This window comes from Gymnoscopelus microlampas, assembly GCF_963454915.1.
Source record: "Gymnoscopelus microlampas genome assembly, chromosome: 4".
Lineage (NCBI taxonomy): Eukaryota > Metazoa > Chordata > Actinopteri > Myctophiformes > Myctophidae > Gymnoscopelus > Gymnoscopelus microlampas.
The window spans coordinates 55,638,339-55,658,338 of NC_139941.1; the positions used below are offsets into that span (position 1 = coordinate 55,638,339).

The 20,000-nt window shown below is 44.1% G+C and overlaps 2 protein-coding genes across 2 annotated transcripts in view; both read right to left on the bottom strand.

The window, feature by feature from the left end:
- cntrl (centriolin) overlaps window positions 1-2,368 on the bottom strand; it is a 13,929-nt gene extending 11,561 nt beyond the window's left edge. Inside the window, exons 1-2 of the mRNA XM_084054506.1 lie at window positions 2,342-2,368; window positions 598-711 (exon numbers count right to left, since the gene is read on the bottom strand). Of these exons, the coding sequence (XP_083910632.1) occupies window positions 598-703 (106 nt within the window). The 5' untranslated portion in view covers window positions 704-711; window positions 2,342-2,368. The remainder of the gene's footprint in view (window positions 1-597; window positions 712-2,341) is intronic.
- Window positions 2,369-7,658: 5,290 nt separating this feature from the next.
- Window positions 7,659-20,000, bottom strand: part of LOC311044149 (netrin-G2-like) — a gene marked incomplete at both ends in the record, with an annotated part of 18,265 nt that continues 5,923 nt past the window's right edge. The window contains 7 exons of the mRNA XM_084055569.1: window positions 7,659-7,816; window positions 8,616-8,750; window positions 9,197-9,364; window positions 16,758-16,781; window positions 17,710-17,882; window positions 18,835-19,073; window positions 19,563-19,708. Coding sequence (XP_083911695.1) covers window positions 7,659-7,816; window positions 8,616-8,750; window positions 9,197-9,364; window positions 16,758-16,781; window positions 17,710-17,882; window positions 18,835-19,073; window positions 19,563-19,708 — 1,043 coding nt within the window. The remainder of the gene's footprint in view (window positions 7,817-8,615; window positions 8,751-9,196; window positions 9,365-16,757; window positions 16,782-17,709; window positions 17,883-18,834; window positions 19,074-19,562; window positions 19,709-20,000) is intronic.

The window sequence follows — 20,000 nt, forward strand, 5'->3', positions numbered from 1 at the left end:
TTTCTTATAATGAAGATTTATTTTTCATTTCCTTGGCACAAAAGCGGGAAATAATAACACCAAAAACGAAATAAACAAACAAATATCGGTATCACTATCTGCTTACAACGCATCACAAAGTGACGCGTTGTAAGCTTGTAGATCTGCTATATCTGCTTTTTTTATATTTGAAATGTGTGAAGATTTTTCAACATGTAGACGATTATGACAATTATGCAAAAATATTCGTGATTATCTCAAATAATTGGGATTACACGATAATGTAATAATTGTGACAGGCCTAGCCAAGCTGCTGATAATTGTGCATGTTGACTCACTGGAAACACTCTGCTACACCAGTGGGTCTCAAAGTGTGGTCCAGGGACCCTCATGGTTCCTGGAGGGGGTTCCAAATGGCCCCTTACGGGTGTGTAACTCTTAGAGTGTACAAATAGAACTAAATGGATCCGTACGGGTCCATTTAGTTCCATCTGTACATTCTTGTGTCATTCTTTGTGACGCATACCCAACGGCAACTTTAATATATAATATAATGAGGATCTATCAATGGCTGGTTGTTTCCTAAACAAGGCTGTGATTGGTCGGCTGGCCTCTTACCGTTGGTCAGCTGTTGCTCCAACTCTTTGATCTCCTGCGTTTCCATGGCGATGCGTGACAGCATGTCGTCAAGACGACCGTCCAGCTCCTGCTGTTTCCTGTTCATCTTGGCTTCTGAGGGACGGCAGAACATCAACCAATCACAGTCTGTTTTTTTGTTTTTTTAACCGCTGATCCTATTGGCTACATCAGACACAAAGGACAGAGAAAAGAGCCAATTATGTTGGTGTAGACACTCGACAAAGCCGGATGCACCACGGTGGATTTGAACCCACAACCTCCATGGTGGTGGGCAGTTACTTTACCACTGCACCATCCCAGCGCCCGGGACCCCCAGATTTTAGTTAAAAATGTTCACTTTGGATTGTTTTGATGTATTTTTTTTTTGTTTTGATGTTTTTAATTGTTTTTTGGTTTTGTTTTGACCATTTACTGCACTTTGGTCTGCTCAGCTGTTGTAAATGTGCTCTATGAATAAAGTTTGATTTAATTTGAAAAATATGTATATTCAAAGATTTGCAGAAATTATCACCATTTTTCCCAAAAATAGCAGATCTACAAGCTCATAGCGCGGCACCCAGTGCCTCGCTATGAGCTTGTAGAGCTGCTATTTTTGAATAGCCAAAGACATAAAAAACACTGTTTTGAGCTTGTAGATCGGCTATTTTTGACAAAGAGATATGCTGTATATAATAGATGGAATTAAGCTGTCCGAGTTCAGTTGTAACTCTAAGAGTTTTTGTCAAATTCCTAAGCCAATAATTTGTCATTTTGGGGGTGAAATATCCCTTTAATCGTTATTGTTATGCTTTTGGAAAATTGTTGCCAGTAATGTAAAATACTGATAACTAGTCATGTAAACATGCAAAACACCTCTATACTCCTTATTACATGTAGCCTAGTAAATTCAATACATTTAAAGGGATAGTTCACCCAGAAAAATACTTTTTTTCTATCGATTAGTAACCTCATGGAGACTTGAATTCATGGATATTATTGGTTTTTGTCTCATTCGTAAGACAATAATTTGATCCAATACTTTTACTTCTACTCCACTACATCTCAGAGGCAAATATTGTACTTTTACTCCACTACGATTACTTGAAAACTTTAGTTACTAGTTACTTTTCAGATATAAATTAGGATATAATGAAACATACATTAACCACTTTAAACCTATTTTAAACCTAGGCTATATGAAAATAGCAGATCTACAAGCTCACAACGCGTCGCATCGCGACGCGTTGTGAGCTTGTAGATCGGCTATTTTCAAATATTTAGTACTTTTACATTTGGTACTTTAAGTACATTTTGATGCCAACACTTTTGTACTTTTTTTTTAACTTGTAACAGAGTATTTTTATATTGCAGCATTCGTACTTTTACTTAAGTAACGAATTTGAGTATGTTTTCCACCACTGCATTTGAAACTGAGTTTTTTTATCACACTAGAGCTGGTATGAGGACTTTGTTTTCAAGGACCACCATAACTCATAAGTCATCATAACTCATAACCACATGGACCCTTCACTACTCTATTCACCGAGTGGCAGAGAGAGGAGAGCAGCCAACCAATCAGATCACAGTATTCTCAGAAAGTCCCAGAGCGGTCATAAACATGTTTATCATAGAACATGTTAGGTCAGACAGACAGACAGACAGACAGACAGACAGACAGACAGACAGACAGACAGACAGAGAGAGAGAGAGAGAGAGAGACACAGAGGGAGTGTAGGCTACTTACCGTTGTTCAGCTTCTGCTTCTCTCTCACTTCCCCTCTCTCCTCTCCTCTCTTTTCTCTTCCGCTCTCCCTGCCACTCGTTTTACAATCTCTCTCTCTCTCTCTCTCTCTCTCTCTCTCTCTCTTTGAATCAACACAGGAAGTCCCTGGCCAATAGCGTGGGTGGGGCGGAGTCAGACTTGGTGTCAGATTCTTAAAGAGACAGTTTGTGCTTTTTCATAGATTTACAACATGGACCATTCATTCATTCATTCATTCATTCATTCATTCATTGTCAGGCCGAAAGGCATGATGGCAGCGAAACTGTGCACACACACTCCCTGGATGCCAGAGCAGCTTTAGTCCAGGACAGCCCTAATATCCATATTCGTTATGGATATGGTTGATAGATCTATCGGGGATAGATCTATCAACACTGATAGATAGATTTCTACCAGCATGACACTGTACGCTCCAACACCTGTTGCAGCATTGTCTTGTTGTGCTGTTGATCAACAACTCTCGTCTCCCTTCAGGGGGCGCCACAGTGCAGCCCAGCCCCTCTGCTGACCCTCCAGGAGGACAGCTGGCTCCCATGCAGTATTCTGTCACACCATAGAGAGGATTCACACACACACACACACACACACACACACACACACACACACACACACACACACACACACACACACACACACACACACACACACACACACACACACACACACACACACACACACACACACACACACACACACACACACACACACCTTGACCAGTGTTCCTTCTTCTGCTAGAAGTAAAACATTTAGCATGTTTACATACCTATGTGGTTCTCTGTAGTCATGGCTCTTATTAATGCCTAATTGTCTCCGTCAGGCCGAAAGGCATGGCCGAGACTATGTTTTGCACCCTGTCCGTCTGTCTTTTTGTCCGTCCGTGTGTGCATCCGTCCGTCTGTGTGTCCGTCTGTCTGCGAGCAGCTAATCTCCGCCACTGTTGTCGCTGCGAAACTGTGCACACACACTGGATGCCAAAGCCGAACCTCTGCCCCAAATCTTTCAGATTGGCCCGTTATAGCGCCACCAGGAGGCCAAAACACATTTTTTTATATTGGTTCTACAGATTTTGTCCAAAGATCACGCACATCGGTACACAGTATCTCCATAGTCATTAAACAAAAATAGTCTTTCAGATTTCTCATATTCCATCCTGATTGGCTAAGATTGGCTTCCAAAGTTTGCAGGAGTGCTCTGTTTTGAACAAAATGCCTCAAATCGTGAACACAGCATGCAATTAGATTTTCTTTTTATAATATAGTTTGTTGATTACTTTTGATGCAGTAATGTCTTAAAAGTCCTTAAATTGTCACTTCACTGTCATCGGGGTACCCCCCAAAATGTGCCCCAAAATATTGTAGCGTCCCCAACCCGGCACAACTTCCTCCACTGAGGGAGCTAGCTTATCTGGCACAGGGAGTTGTTGGCCGGATTGGTGAGCCGAGGGTCATGAGTTCGACTCCGGCTTGGGGCACTGCATCTCTCGGCCGTTACATTGGTGTCAGAGGTGGAGCGTGCCCTTGCGTGAGGGAGGTGAGGGACTGGCTGTGTGTGGTGAAGCGAGAAGCACAAGGGCTCACTTCGATTCGAACCGAGGGGAGAGTGTAGCATCCCCATGGCGACACAACTTCCTCCACTGAGGGAGCTGGCTTCTTTGGCACAGTGGGTTGTTGGCTGGACTGGTGGGTCATGGGTTCGACTCCGGCTGCATCTCTCGGCTGTTACAGTACCGTCATATAATGTTCATAATATATGTAGGCCTATCATGCTCCAATAATCTTTTTCTTTATTCGTTAAGAAAAAGGGAATCAAATAATATATAACTGGTGTATTATACGGTATTGTAATGAACTGTGTATTGGAATGAGCACGGCAACATTTGGCGACAGCAACACTTTTATTTGTGGCGATCAACCCGAAACCTCCAACCAAGCCACACAACAACACATAATATAACAAAATGAATACAAATCAATGACATTTGTCACATTTAACAGGCAAATCCCTCCAACACATTTACCACATATGATATGGCAAATAATAACGCAATTAATAGGACAATTAAAAAAATGCAGACTTGCCCAGAGGCATGCTGGGAAGTCGCTCCTCAGGTAGCTCTGGTCCATAGTGGTAGAAGGAGTTCTCCTTAACGCTATGTGACTTTTCGGGCGTTGCCCACACACCCCCGGTACACTTTCACTACTCACCAAAACAAAGACGGTTTTAAGACGTTGTAAGCCTACTTTCCTTGGTGGGGACACTCTGAGCCCCCCACCTCACGTCTAAAATACACCTTTTGGCCAGAGTGAAAATATTCCACCGGACGGAAAAATGTTTTAGTTACTCCACTGCGCCCCCTACAGATCTGGTCAATGGATTTGTTTTCTATTGACTTGGCACACCCTGGGATGCTACACAAGCAAGCCCCCAGCTGAGGGGTGTTAACTGTCCCAAATACCCCTCTTACCCCACATGAGGGGTGTTGACTGTCCCAAATACCCCACTTACCCCACATGAGGGGTGTTAACTGTCCCAAATACCCCTCCTACCCCACATGAGGGGTGTTAACTGTCCCAAATACCCCTCTTACCCCACATGAGGGGTGTTAACTGTCCCAAATACCCCTCCTACCCCACATGAGGGGTGTTAACTGTCCCAAATACCCCTCTTACCCCACATGAGGGGTGTTAACTGTCCCAAATACCCCTCTTATCCCACATGAGGGGTGTTAACTGTCCCAAATACCCCTCTTACCCCACATGAGGGGTGTTAACTGTCGCTCCAGTACTCTTCTTACTCTTCGTATTACAGCACATATTCCCAGAGAAGCCGAAACGGAAGCCTTCTCCTCGAGGCCCTTGGGGCTGTGTTCTTCTGGGAGGGGCCAAAACGGCAAGTGGGCGAGGCCGGTTTCAGAGAGGCGGAGTCACCAGATGAGGGAGGTGGTCGTGATCATCAGCACGGTCAAGATCAGAGGGTGAAGGTGAAAGGTCGCGGCGAGTCGACAGGGGGCGGAGTTAGACTCATCGTCGTCATCATCGCAACCGTCGACCTTGTTCAGACACACCCTCTGCTCACAGAGAACACCTGGTGACCGATCATTATGACATCATCACATGACCTCATCATGACATCATCACATCTCTGGCAGAAAAAGGTTACATTTCGTCACCTTGCTAAACTAATGGTCATTATTTTAAGTTTTTCAGGAAAAATAAAAAAACTGATCCAAAACAAAACTACTGTATATGATATTTCTTAATCATTTCATCCAAAATATTTATAAATAAATATGACTATTAAAATAGAAATAACACTCTCAACATAAGAGATTTAAATAGGTTTAAATAGGATTCAATCTGATTTAGGCCAACAAAAAAAATCTGTAAATAATTTGGCCTAAGTCACAAAACCATGTGAAAAAAAAGGCTATTTTGGCCTAAGTCACACTAGGGAGTTAGGCCACTATACTAAAAGGGGAATGATCAGCATGATCCTTTTCAATTAGGAGATAGGCGATTGTACCAGAGGTGACCAGTGTCATGAGGAGCTGACTTAGGCAAAAATATAATTTTCCTCAAAAAATGACCCAGGCCATTAGTTTAGCAAGGTGACGATTTGTAAAAAAAAAAAAGATAACTTAAATCTCTAGATGCTGGGGTTTCAGTGGTTAAACTATTAAAAGTACGGTAGGTGATTTTCTTTGGTTAAAATGGGTGTTAACTAGCTCTATATTCTGATAGTACTCGTTGGCAGTGTTGGGATAGTTACTAAAACATAGTAATATGTTACTTATTACATATTACTTGTTTAAAAAGTAATGTAGTTACTTTACTTATTACTCCCTGCCAAAAGTACCTAGTTACTTATTACTTTAGTTACTTTTTTTTTCTCGCCCCCAATAATTTGCATCCTTTCTCCCCAAAAGTCTGACTTTGCATTTTCAACATTAGCAGTTGTTTTTTTCTCTTTTCTGCAGCCTACATTGTAAAATCCTCATTGTACACTCATTTGAATTATATTAACACTAAGACTTTTACAGTGTATGAATTCATAACTTACAGACTAAATGAAAACCATTTGACGACTATGAATTGAATACTAAGGACCTCAATGGAAACAAGTATTTTAAATGTATTTAATGTATTTTTTGCCTAATAATATATATAGAAAATAGCCGACCTACAAGCTTACGGCGCATCTTCATCGGTTAACAAGTCGCTTATAATAAGCAGACATGGCAACACTGTTTGTTCCGGTTTAAGGGCGGCCCGCCCTTCCGCAGCTGATAATAAGTCACACAGACAAGTGCGCAACGTTTCCGTATCCGCTCTAGACCGGATCAGCAAGCAGCCTGCATAGCAACTCGATCCCAACCAGTCTACCATTATATCAATGGACCAAAAACAACACAGGATCAAATAAACACACTCAAACCCAGAGTACCACGAGGCACGTGAAAAAAAGTAATAAGTTACTTTTTGAAAAAAAGTAAAGGTAATATTATTACTCAAAACGTGAAAGTAATTAGTTACGTTACTAGTTACTGGGAAAAGGTAATAATATTACTTTAAGTTACATATTACTTTAGTTACTTCCCAACACTGCTCGTTGGTATAGAGTGTTTGTTTCAATAATAAGAGTCTCCATGTCTCTCCAGCGCTTTATTAAACAGAAAATGCATTTTCAAGCCGGGATACCAATTGTATCCAATCAGGATGGACAACTCAGTCAGGATACACATTAAACAAGTGAAATTGGAAGTGATGACACAAATAAATGAGCAGACAACATTGTAACTGGAACACTATAAAAACTAAAGCTGATAAATGGGTACTCTCTCCTGATTGGCTGACATTTTGTTACCTACCTGAAAATGTGTTTTCTGTTTATTAAAGAGCTGGAGAGACATAGAGACCACTGTGACTGAACTAACACTCTATTACTATCAGAATATAGGGCTTAAAAAAACAAAAGAAAAACACGTTTTGTTTTAACCCAAAAATATATCCTACTTTTAAATTCAGGTCTTAGATGATTACACATCTAGGTTTGAGCCTGTGTTTTCAACAGGCGATGTTGAGTGTATTTATGTTTTTATATATAATTCAGTTGCAATTAAAAGATGCAGGTTAGATTTTGGATATTCATAATCAACTCTATTGTTAATAGGTTTCTGTTCTCCTCACCGTTTGTTATCTCTATTTAAAATAGTTTAGATTATGTACGGTATGTTGAAACACCAAAGAAAGAGGCTCTCCCGACATTTTAATCCCTGTAGTCATAATAACCTCTTTACAACAGCAACGTGTAGGTACTGCTGTTGGCCAGCAGGAGGCAGAGTTTTACCTGTAAAACCGTCAGCACAGACACAACGCAGGAAGTCAACACATGTTCCATTGTTCTGACACACCAAGCCGTCTTCATCACACACATTAGCTGGAGAGGAGAGGAGAGGGGAGGGGAGGGGAGGGGAGGGGTGTAGGAAAACAAGACAAAAATGTGTGATAATTCATACCAGCTTGCGGCAAGCTAAACAATAAACACTGCAGTATTAACATATGCAACTCCTTTGAACATGTTCCAGATTCATAGCGAATTTAATTGTTATTAATGAATTTGTTTGTTTCAACTTTTCTGCAGTTCATTTCTTTCTAGTCTTCGTCCTAGTCTTTTTTTAACGTTGTTGTTGTTTCCTGGACCTGCTCTAGCAAGATGGTAAAACAATCAAATCAGTTTGAAATCCACTGTGCTTCATTATCTGATGTCCCAATGCGTCCCAATGCTTCTAGCAGATGTTGGTTCCAGACTGCATGGAGTTGCAGCAGTGATGAGTTTGATATAGTTTTAGTCACATTTCAGTCATCTGAAATGTTTTAGTTTTAGTCTAGTTTTAGTTCACTAAATACCATAAGATTTAAAGGGACTACACCATGAATTTTAACTTTTTCTTCTTTTTTGTGTGTTTTTGGTCTCCCCTACCTCTCTTCTATCCCCAAAAACACCCCAGTTTGAACACTCAGGCTTTCACAGCATATCTGGGGTTTTCTGTAAATTGGTCTCAAAACAGGCCAAACTGATTTGCACCCTGACGTGACGTCAGGGTACAATCCCTCCCGTTTTTCAGTTCCAGTTAGGAAGCAAGCCCAAATAGAAACAAGACCCCACCCAACCCTGCAATATAATATGCAGACATGGCAACACTGAGGTTGTTTGTAGACAGTAGGCTCTCACTCACCGACACATCCTCTCTTCCAGTTGTATCCTGACACACAGGAGTCACAGCGCCTCCCTGTGGCGCCTTCTCTGCACACACACGACCCCGCCTGGCCACAGCGCTCATGGACACTACCCTGCAGCTCACAGTTACACTCTGCACACACACACACGCGCACACGCACGCGCACGCGCACGCACAGACACAGACACAGACACACACACACACACACACACACACACACACACACACACACACACACACAGATGGGTTACGATTTAGAGGTTCAGGGTTAGGATTAGTTTTTCCTATTTTAAACACACTTGAACGGCGATATCACACACCGGAAAAAAATGCCGATCTACAGTACAAGCTCACGAAGTGTCACATCACATCGCAACGCTTTGTAAGCTTGTAGATCTGCTATAGTTAGTAATTCGATAGATGTGAATTTGTAGATCTGCTATTGATAGTAGTTAGATAGATGTGCGCATGCAGATCTGCTAGTTTTCCATCCTAAAATGTTCATGTCCTCACAACTAAGTAGCCTACAGTAAAACAAATCTGTGCGTGTGTGCGTGTGTGTGCGTGTGGTCACTAACCAGCGCAGACATCCTCGTCCTCTATGGCAGTATTTGGGTCTCTGTAGAAGCCCAGGCGGCAGTCCTGACAGTTCCGTCCTCTGGTGTTGTGCTTACAGCTCACACACGTCACCACGTTCAGGTAGTCAATGTACGTACAGCGGTTCGAGTGGCCGTTACACTCACAGTCTGCCACACACACACGCGCACGCGCGCGCACGCACACGCACACGCACACGCACACGCACACACACACACACATTTAACATCTTTATTTGTGTTCACATTTAATGAACACAAACAATAGTAGATGCACAAACTTGGTAAAACTCAACAACAATGTTTCAGGATACAGATCACGGGTTCAGGAAGCATCGCCTCCTCCATATATGGCGACTGCCAATTATCACAGACACTGAACAGAATTTTGCCAATGCCTTAGCTTTTGGCTTGGGCATTCCTGCAATCTGCAGGCCTCTCACAACTCATTTATGGACCTTAAACAGAGGCTTCCAAATATGAACACAAGCAGTTTACATTTGTAACCAAGCTGTATAATAGCATCCTTAAGACGTTGGTACTTTAGCACCTTGGTAAGAATGCATATTCCAGGCTGTGGTCAAATGTACACGCCACTTCCAAAACAGTAACTTCTCTATTGTCCTCATCAACAACAACAACATCTGGTGTATAAGTTGTAACATCTGAAAAGGCATCATTTTCATTATAGCACATGAACATGGCAGTTGAAACACAAGAGTGCTTATGCATTTTGCTTTTCACACACAAAGGGGGATGATATGAAACACATGATATGCAAACATGGAGTGGATTGTATGAATTTACTGGAAAGGGTTTAGACAAAGCCCCCAGAACCGCGGAGGATTATTGAAGCCATAGAAGCCTGGTGGCCAAATCTGGTAATGCAAGACTTCTGCATTTAGGATGCTATGGTCTGAAACGCTACAGTGAGCTCTACTCTATTGCCTCCAACGTTGGAGCCAATCCCGGAAGAAGAGTGTTACTTCCGGGTGCTTCATCCGCTGGGTGAGCAACGTTCAACTATCAGTCATTTGGCTGGGGACCCCCTGGAACCACCTCAAGGACCCCTGGGGTCCCCGGACCCCACTTTGAGAACCAATGGTTTTGACAGTCCTGGACCTGGAAATGGACAATGGGTCAGGGGTCAAGCTGGGGTCTTACCCTGGAAGTTGACGGAGTCTAGTTTTGACAGCTGGCTGACCTTTGCTCCTCCGGTAACCAGGATCTTCTGGTTTGCTTTTGGACAAGAAAACAATCCGTTGTGACCATGGTGACAGCCAATCAGCAGCTAGCTGGTATCAAGGTCTGGGAAGAGTGCTACCGTGACAGCCAATCGGATTTGACCCGATGGGTCTGGAGTCTTAACCCGGAGCTAACGTGGAGGGTGAGGTACCTTTTTTCTACTTTAGATAGGATGGGTTACATTTTCTCTACTTTAGATAGGATGGGTTACATTTTCTCTACTTTAGATAGGATGGGTTAGGCTACCTTTTCTCTACTTTAGATAGGATGGGTTCCCTTTTCTGTATTAGATTGCATGAGTTACCTTTTCTCTCATAGCCTCGGTCACCTTTCTCATTCTCCCCCACATTCTCAGTCTTTTCCTCTTTGGCCTCAGATGCTGTTGTGTTGAACAGACAGAATAATTAGAACGAGGAGAGAAATGCCATTCATCTTGGATTTGTTTGATTGTTTGTCAGCAAGATAACTTCAATGTGTGATAGGATAGAAGGTGCAGGTCCGGCTCCACCCACACTGTGAGTTTAAAACAGTGGTCACTAAACCTCACCATTTGGGAACCCTTGTTTTCTGTCCTACCAGGACATCTGGAGTGCTTGTTTTCTATCCTACCGGGACCTCTAGTACTGCTGGTTTTATATCCTACCAAGACCTCTAGTACTGCTGGTTTTCTGACATACCGGGACCTCTAGTACTGCTGGTTTTCAGACATACCAGGAGCTCTAATACTGCTGGTTTTCTGACATACCGGGACCTCTAGTACTGTTGGTTTTCTATCCCACCAGGACCTCTAGTACTGCTGGTTTTCTGACATACCGGGACCTCTAGTACTGCTGGTTTTCTATCCTACCAGGAACTCTAGTACTGCTGGTTTTCTATCCTACCAGGACCTCTAGTACTGCTGGTTTTCTATACCGGGACCTCTAGTACTGCTGGTTTTCTATACTGGGACCTCTAGTACTGCTGGTTTTCTATCCTACCAGGATCCTTGGTGTTGCTATCCAAACAAGGATCAATGTTATGGCTGTGTAAATAAACAGAAGTAATCGTGCAGGTTCAGGTTTGGTTGCCCACTAATGTAGAACATCTCACAGCCAGATCTGTGTTTTATACCTTTGTCTTCTTTTCTCTCCTCCTTCGTCTGTTCTCTCCATTCTCTGTCTTTAAGGCGGTCCCCGCCCCCACCTGAGTCTGCACCGCCCCATCCTGAGTCTTCCCCGCCCTCTTCCCTGGGTTCTGGTCCACTGGGGGCAGGCTCTGGCATTGATAGGTCAGAGCCAAAGAACTCTGATCCAGAATCCACTCCAGGATTCTGAGGGTCTACATTACCAGTACTATCTGGCACGGGACTAAATCCCAGCCCGTCCAGGTCCAGGTCTGGGTTTACATAATCTGTCCCTGGGTCAGAATAATCTGAACCGTAATTTCCTCCTCCTGTGTCTGAACCTCCTCCAAGACCAGGCGTTCCTGGAGCTCCGTCAAACCCTGGTCTGGCGTCAGCATCAGGTCCGGAGTCGGGTACCGTTGGAAAGTCCTGTCTAGAATCCAGTCTTGAATCCTCTCCAGGATCAGCTGAGTCTGGGGCATCTGGAACAGGGAAGTCGAAGTCAAGGGGAGGAGCCAAACTGCCAGAGGGAGAGGAGGGGCTGTCTGTAGGGTTGGGGTTTGAGTCTGGTATGACAGAACCACCTCCTTTAGCAGGAGGAGACCCTGTAGGAGCAGGAGGAGGTGTTGGAGTGTCTGCTGCTTCCAGAGGAGGAGTCGGAGTCGGTGGAGGAGGTCCGTCTGCTGTCCCTGGGCTCTGGGAGGAGGTGGAGGAGCCGGGGGGAGGCGCCATGGGGGGAGGAGCCAGCTCGGCGGGAGGTGACTCAATGACATCAAGATCCTGAGTGGGTGGAGCCAAGGGAATGGGCGGGGTGATGCCAGCTGAGGAGTCGGCAGCAGAGGCAGAAGGAGCTCTGTCATTGGCTGGGGTGGTCGTTGTCAGGACAGATGATGCTGTTGCTAGGCTAGGGGTGGTTGCCTTAGCAACAGATGGTGTGTCTATAACTGCTACGGGAGGAAGATCAGAGGTGTTGGTGTTGGTACTGACAACTGGTACTGCAGTACTGACAGTGGATACCGCAGTACTGACAGCTGATACCGCAGTACTGACAGCTGATACCGCAGTACTAACCGCTGTTAGGTCTGCAGTACCTGGAAGTCCTACTGTGGGGTTAGAATCAGGGGGCCAAGTGACTGGGTCAGAAATAGACTTGTCGTACTCAGTACTGCTAACTGGACTGGCGGTACTGTAAATGATAATAGTACTGCTGCTATCAGTACCCCTGGTGTCCGGTAATGTGGGACTAGAGGTGACCAGCGGGGAGGTGGCACTAGCATCAAATAAAGTAGTTGTATCCGCCATAGTAGTAGCAGTAGTACTGGTGTCTGTACTGTAAAATGGAGAAGTAGCAGTACTAGACATGTCTGTAAGAGCAACAGTACTGTCTGTAGTAGTAGGAATGTTTCCTGTACTGTCGGTAGTAGAAGTAGCTAGGTCTGGACTCCATGTACCAGTAGTTGTAGCAGTATAAATGTCAGTAGTAGTGGTAGTAGTTGTAGCAGTGGTGGGACGAAGAGTAGTAGTAGTAGGAGTAGTAGTAGGAATGGGAGTTGTTGTGGTAGTAGTAGGAGGGGGAGTAGTAGGAGTAGTGGTGGTGGTGGTAGTAGTAGTAGTAGTAGTAGGAGAAGGGGTAGTAGGAGTTGTGGTAGTAGGAATAGGAGTTGTGGTAGTAGGAATAGGAGTTGTTGTAGTAGGAATAGGAGTTGTAGTTGTAGGAATAGGAGTTGTGGTAGTAGGAGTTGTGGTAGTAGGAATAGGAGTTGTGGTAGTAGGAATAGGAGTTGTGGTTGTAGGAATAGGAGTTGTAGTTGTAGGAATAGGAGTTGTGGTAGTAGGAATAGGAGTTGTAGTTGTAGGAATAGGAGTTGTGGTAGTAGGAATAGGAGTTGTGGTTGTAGGAATAGGAGTTGTGGTTGTAGGAATAGGAGTTGTAGTTGTAGGAATAGGAGTTGTGGTAGTAGGAATAGGGGTTGTGGTAGTAGGAATAGGAGTTGTGGTAGTAGGAATAGGAGTTGTGGTAGTAGGAATAGGAGTTGTGGTAGTAGGAGTAGATGTAGTGGCTCCACCAGATGCTGCTGTGTCAAAGACACTGCTGTCCGCTGTTTAGGAAGAGAACAGTTATCACTACAACTAGACCATGGCCACTCACTAAAGATGAACACCTAGAGCAGCGGTTCTCAAAGGGCGGTCTGGCCAGGAGCCCCCAGGGGTCCGTGAGAGGGTGCCCGAGGGGGGGTCCATAATGTGGTTTACACTCTCAAAGTTATGGATGGTCTGTGGGCTAAATTGAAAACTTTGAGAACCACTGACCTAGACCATGCCCATTATATACACCTGATTAACAAGACCACGCCCATTATATACACCTAAGAAACTAGGCCACACCCACTATCAAAACCTGAGAAACTAGACCACGCCCATTATATATATACACCTGAGAAACTAGGCCACGATCATTACATACACCAGAGAAACTAGACCATGCCCACTAGGCTACATAAACCTGATTACCATGTTATTTAACCACCTAGTGGCTAAATGTTATCTATATACCACTTTTAATGTTTGGCAAACGCTACAATAAACACATCTATTCTATATTCTGAGCCATCAATGGCTCCATGACTCCATCTACAATCTAATTGTAAAACAATCTATGAGTCTAGCTCAATGTTTCCTCATGTTTGGTCACCATGTGTAACTAATGGTTTAACTACAGGTATTCCTGGGTGATTGACAGGTGTAATTTGACTTCACTGATGTCATGTACTGTAGTGGGAGTGGCTTACCTGTGTCTGTGGCGGAGCTAACATCTGTCCATAGAAGGTTGGCATGGTAACAGTAAAATTAAATACAACAATTTGTGTTTTGTTTTAATAGTGCGTAAGCAAATCTACTGGCCAGCAACTATTGATCTGATTATTTGATCTTTACTGAACAATGCTGACTCACTAGCCTGGGATTCAGACTGATTGGCTGATTGTTTTTTCTCTTTTCATCAGCCACTGGAGTAGTGTGGTGGCGTTTACCTGCAAAAACACATTGCCCTATCGCTGTATTTTGGTGTTTTCACTGTTTTTGATCCAGAATGCCGCAGCACTTGGTCTTCAACCAGCCAAAACTGTTCACATGTATCCCCCCTTCTCCTCTCCCTCCATTGGCTCCCAGTTGCTGCCCTCACAGAGTACAAAAGACTGATGTTGGCCTACAAAGCAACCAAAGGTATGACACCCCCATATCTTCAAACCTGATCCAACCTTACAACCCCTCCCGCTCACTCAGATCAGCTAACACAGGGAATCTGTCTGAACCTTCTCTAAAACATCCGGGACAACGCTCCACACGTCCTAGACTCTTCTCCATTCTGGCTGCAGTTAGAACTGCAGACTCACTCCCAATCTTCTGCTGAAGACTCACCTCTACTGTTTAGACTGATGATAGGTTCTTGGTTTACCTATGATCCTATATTACTAGATTACTATTGCTCTACATTTGATGTATTACCTCGTGTTGTCCTTGCTTAGTGCTTACTGTAAGAGGCTCTGGATTAAGAGTGTCTGCTAAATGCCTAAATGGTAAATTGTAAATTGTAATTGTAGAAGGGGACGTTTTTGGGGAAACCAAAACAAACAGTGAAAACACCAGAATACAGTGAGAGGACAATGTGTTACTGCAGGTAAACACCACCACAATACTCCAATGGCTGATGACTGCTGAGATAAAGGGAAATGATTTATGCAACTAGAAAAAGTGCTCCTCAGAGCACAAGTCTCCTAGCCTGGTATCCAGCCTGCTTCGCTACGTTCGGTCTGGAATGCACCCCATTGACTCGTTTTGCAGAACTACACTCGAACTACATATGTTACGTTAGGCAACGTCGTTGCTGATTGGATGTTGTTCAAACGAATGACGAATCACAACGATCACACTGTTTTTTTTGTCCCGCCCCGCACCACAGACCAATCAGAAGCCACGGCACGACTCGAAACGTTTGTCATGTCCCGCCTCCCTTGGAGATAGGAGGCATTCCAGACTGATAAGCGGAGAGAGAGAAAAAAGTCAGCCGAACGTAGCGAATCAGGCTGGATCCCAGGCTACAAGTCTCCGCCAGGTCAGGTAGGTTAGTGTGGGCCAGCAATGTTCAGAAGTCGCCAATCAGGCTGGAATGTGAAAAATCGGACGGATCAGTCTTGATCACCTGACTATAGAGATAATATGTACTGATTTGCGTGATGTTTGGACAACATTTGTAGGAGTAATATAACAAACTTGTTTCGCAAAAAGCGGCCTCATGATGGCGCTATAACAGGCCCATGTGAAACATTTGGTTCTGAATTGGCAGGAGTGTGTGTGCACAGTTTCGCTGCAATCAATCCAACAGTGGCAGAGATTAGCTGTTCACACACGGACGGACGGACAGGGTGCAAATCATAGTCTCCGCCAGGCCGAAAGACAATTATGTGAACACAGTAATATGCCTTTAATATGTCTCTGTGGAACTCAGGATTTAAATTCCGCAAAGCAATTTAAATGCAAAAAAAATGTGTGTGTGTGTGTGTGTGTGTGTGTGTGTGTGTGTGTGTGTGTGTGTGTGTGTGTGTGTGCGTGTGCGTGTGTGCAGGTGTTCACTGAGGTTAAGTCTTGATTGACAGGATGAGGTGGGCTAAACAGGGCTTAGCACACACACACACACACACACACACACACACACACACACACACACACACACACACACACACACACACACACACACACACACACACACACACACACACACACACACACACACACACACACACACACACACACACACCATCTGCCAGGCTGAAAGTCAGATTAGGCTTCAGATTCTCCTTATTCATCGTAATCATGTGACTGCTTCCAGCCAACCAGAGAGCAGCCATCGCAATCATGTGTGTTATTATAAACTACACTTCCCATCGTTTCCCACATGGGAGCGGGGTCAGGGTAAAGGTCAAGCAAGACGGGGGCGGAGACAAGATGAATGAAATGATACAGACAGACAGACAGACAGACAGACAGACAGACAGACAGACAGGCAGGCAGACAGGCAGGCATAGGCAGGCAGGCAGACAGACAGACAGACAGACAGACAGGCAGGCAGACAGACAGACAGACAGACAGACAGACAGACAGACAGACAGACAGACAGACAGACAGACAGACAGAAATTACCTCCTCTTGCTCCTGTTGCTTCACCTGAGAGAGACAAACAGACAGACAGTCAGACAGTCAGTCAGACAGACAGACAGACAGTGTAGATCTGTTGTTTACAGTATGTTTACTAGATTTTGTTTTAAATGATTCTAAATTATTTTTGGGAAGATGATCAGGGGCCATTAAGTACCAGGTGTGTATAATAGGCAACGTATTGTATGTGTTGGTGTCATTATTATTCTGCTGTTTTCCTACAGTTCTGGCATAAACTATAAGCTATGGCTGCTTTGTACCACATCGCGTCCGACCATGGAACAGGGTCATGCCAAGCGGCCTTGAAACAAATGTTACTCAGGTTGGCCAAAGAGGGGCACTATAATAGCAATCGACTGAAAAAGCCCAATACGCTATATGCATATTGGACAGAAATTGGGCCTCTTCCTTACTTCCTTCACAGGTTGTTACCAATGATACTAATGAAGGCTCTGTTCCATTCTGGTTGTTACAATGATACTAATGAAGGCTTTGTTCCATTCTGGTTGTTACAATGATACTAATGAAGGCTCTGTTCCATTCTGGTTGTTACAATGATACTAATGAAGGCTTTGTTCCATTCTGGTTGTTACAATGATACTAATGAAGGCTCTGTTCCATTCTAGTTGTTACAATGACACTAATGAAGGCTCTGGGTTGCAAATGGACCCTTATGGGTGTGTAACTCTGAGAGTGTACAAATGTGTACACATTAAAAAGGCCTTAAAAGTCCTTAAATTGTCACCTCACTGTCATCTGGGAACCCCCCTCTGGGGGTCCCAAGTCCGACCCACAGGTTGAGAACCACTGATATACAGTGATGAGAGACACTTATGGTGTGTGTGTGTGTGTGTGTGTGTGTGTGTGTGTGTGTGTGTGTGTGTGTGTGTGTGTGTGTGTGTGTGTGTGTGTGTGTGTGTGTGTGTGTGTGTATTACATGTATTAGCCATGCCGGCGGGAACAGGCAGGAAGCTTCCTGGTCTCCAGGCGTTGGATTTGAACCCTCGCCCGCAGAGCTGACAGTCCTGACCCGAGGTGTTGTGGTCGCACACACACTGCAGAACGCCCTGACGCAACACACACTCTGAGCCATGCAGGTTACAGTCACACCTACACACACACACAAACACACGCACACACACACGCACACAAACGACACACACACACACACACACACACACACACACACACACACACACACACACACACACACACACACACACACACACACACACACACACACACATAAATAGATGTTCTTAAGTAAGATGATTTTCATGTCATGTTAACCTCAAGTATTCTAATTCTAATATTATAAAATTATCACAGACTTAAAGGAGTAGTTCACACAAAAAAATGACTTATTTTCCATCAATTACACACCCCATGAAGCCTCGAGTTCACCGAGATTGTTTTGTTTTTTGTAACATTTCTGAGACAATCATTTAATGACCGAGTCATTAGGAGACTCAGTAGGAGGATGTTTGAGTCCGCCAGTCATCAAATTATTAACTCAGGAATGTTACAAAAACAAAAAAATCTCCATGAATTAAAGGCTTCATGCGGTATGTAATTGATAGAAAATAAAATCATTTTTGCGTGAACTACTCCTTTAAGACGTAAAACTAGAGAACTGACTCCTTTAAAACTAAACGTGTTCTTTTTTTTGCATTTTCAGACATTTAACCACTTAAACCCTCATTACTTAAACTTGACCTTTGGCTCTGTACTTGGTCTCTCCCCCCCCCACACACACCAAACCTTTTTGCCGAAAATAGCCGATCTACAAGCTCACGCAAGGTGTTGTGAGCTTGTGGATCTGCAACTTTTGGCTAAAGTTCTCCTCAGAATAGGGATGCTGGGGTTCAAGTGGTTAACGTAAAAACAAACAAAGAATCCCATCACATTTGGCGGTCCCTCTGTAGTAACTCTGAGGACCCCCCTAGGGGTCCCGGACCCCCTGTTGAAGACCCTTGTCCTATTGTGCTAAATTGTTGTGTGTCTTTGTGCTGAACACACTGTGGGGGACAATATAAAGACAAATTATGATGATAATATTTACCTGGCAGGAACGTCTATGTTAGAGATGGCGTAGAAGTATTTCAGCAGGTTGTCCGTCTGGACGTAGGTCCCGCCCAGAGCGGGGCGGAGCAAGCGCAGGCGCAGGTTTGTGAAGGAGAAGAACGCTCTCAGTCCCTTCATGGTCTCCATGCGGGTGTACAGGGCGTCCATGTTGATCAGCTTGGGACCCGCGATCACTGCCAAGCGCGCCCGCACCTCAAAGACCACCGCCCTCTCTTCCTATTGGACGGTGATGGAAAAAGTACTAACATTATTTTTTTACTTTAAAGGGATATTTCACTCGCAAACATGTTTTTTGGGTCATTTTAACATCTGCTTTTGTGTTTCACCCCCAGACAGCTTTTAAGTTGCTTGAGTCAGTATTATTGATTAGACACGCCCCCTTTCAATACAAATCCATTGTAACTTCAAACTTCATGTTAGATTCATCGAAAACACCCGTCCTCAGTTCTGGTGACTGTTGTCCTTAAGTCTAATAATGAGGGCAGGCGTGTTTTTTCAATTACTATTTTCATAATTATTTTTATTTTTTTATTTATTTTTCCTAAAACATTAAACAAAAATGAAAAAAGTAATTGAAAAAACACTCCCCCGTCACACACCTTTAAACCAGGTAAAACCAGTTCAAACCAGTTTCAAACCAGGTAAAACCAGTTCAAACTAGTTCAAACCAGGTAAAACCAGGTAAAACCAGTATAGATGGGTTACCTTTGCTCCAACCCAGCGGGAGTACTGTTCGGTGCAGATGACCCTGGTCAGGTTGCTAGGCGACAGGTCTCGCACCTGTTTAGCTGGCATTCCGAACGCCTCCATACAGTCGTCAGCATAATACTGGAAGGGTTGCCAGGTGACACCTGAAATAGTATCAGTATTATTATTGTCTCCGCTAAGCAGAAGGCGTGGCCGTCTACGTTTTGCACCCTCAACGTTCATCCAGGTGTCCGTCCGTCCAACCCGATCGCCAAGAATTTAGTATACATTGCACGGAGTGGTCATTCCGTGCATAGGCAACTGGAAAACCCGAAAATCCGCGCAGAGCCGCCTCGCATCTTCCCATTGTGACTAAACCATTTCGGAGGCACGCAGTTTCGGTTCGGGACGGCAACTTGCTCGCTTTAGCTCGCTCGGTGGTCCCTTACGTGGCGA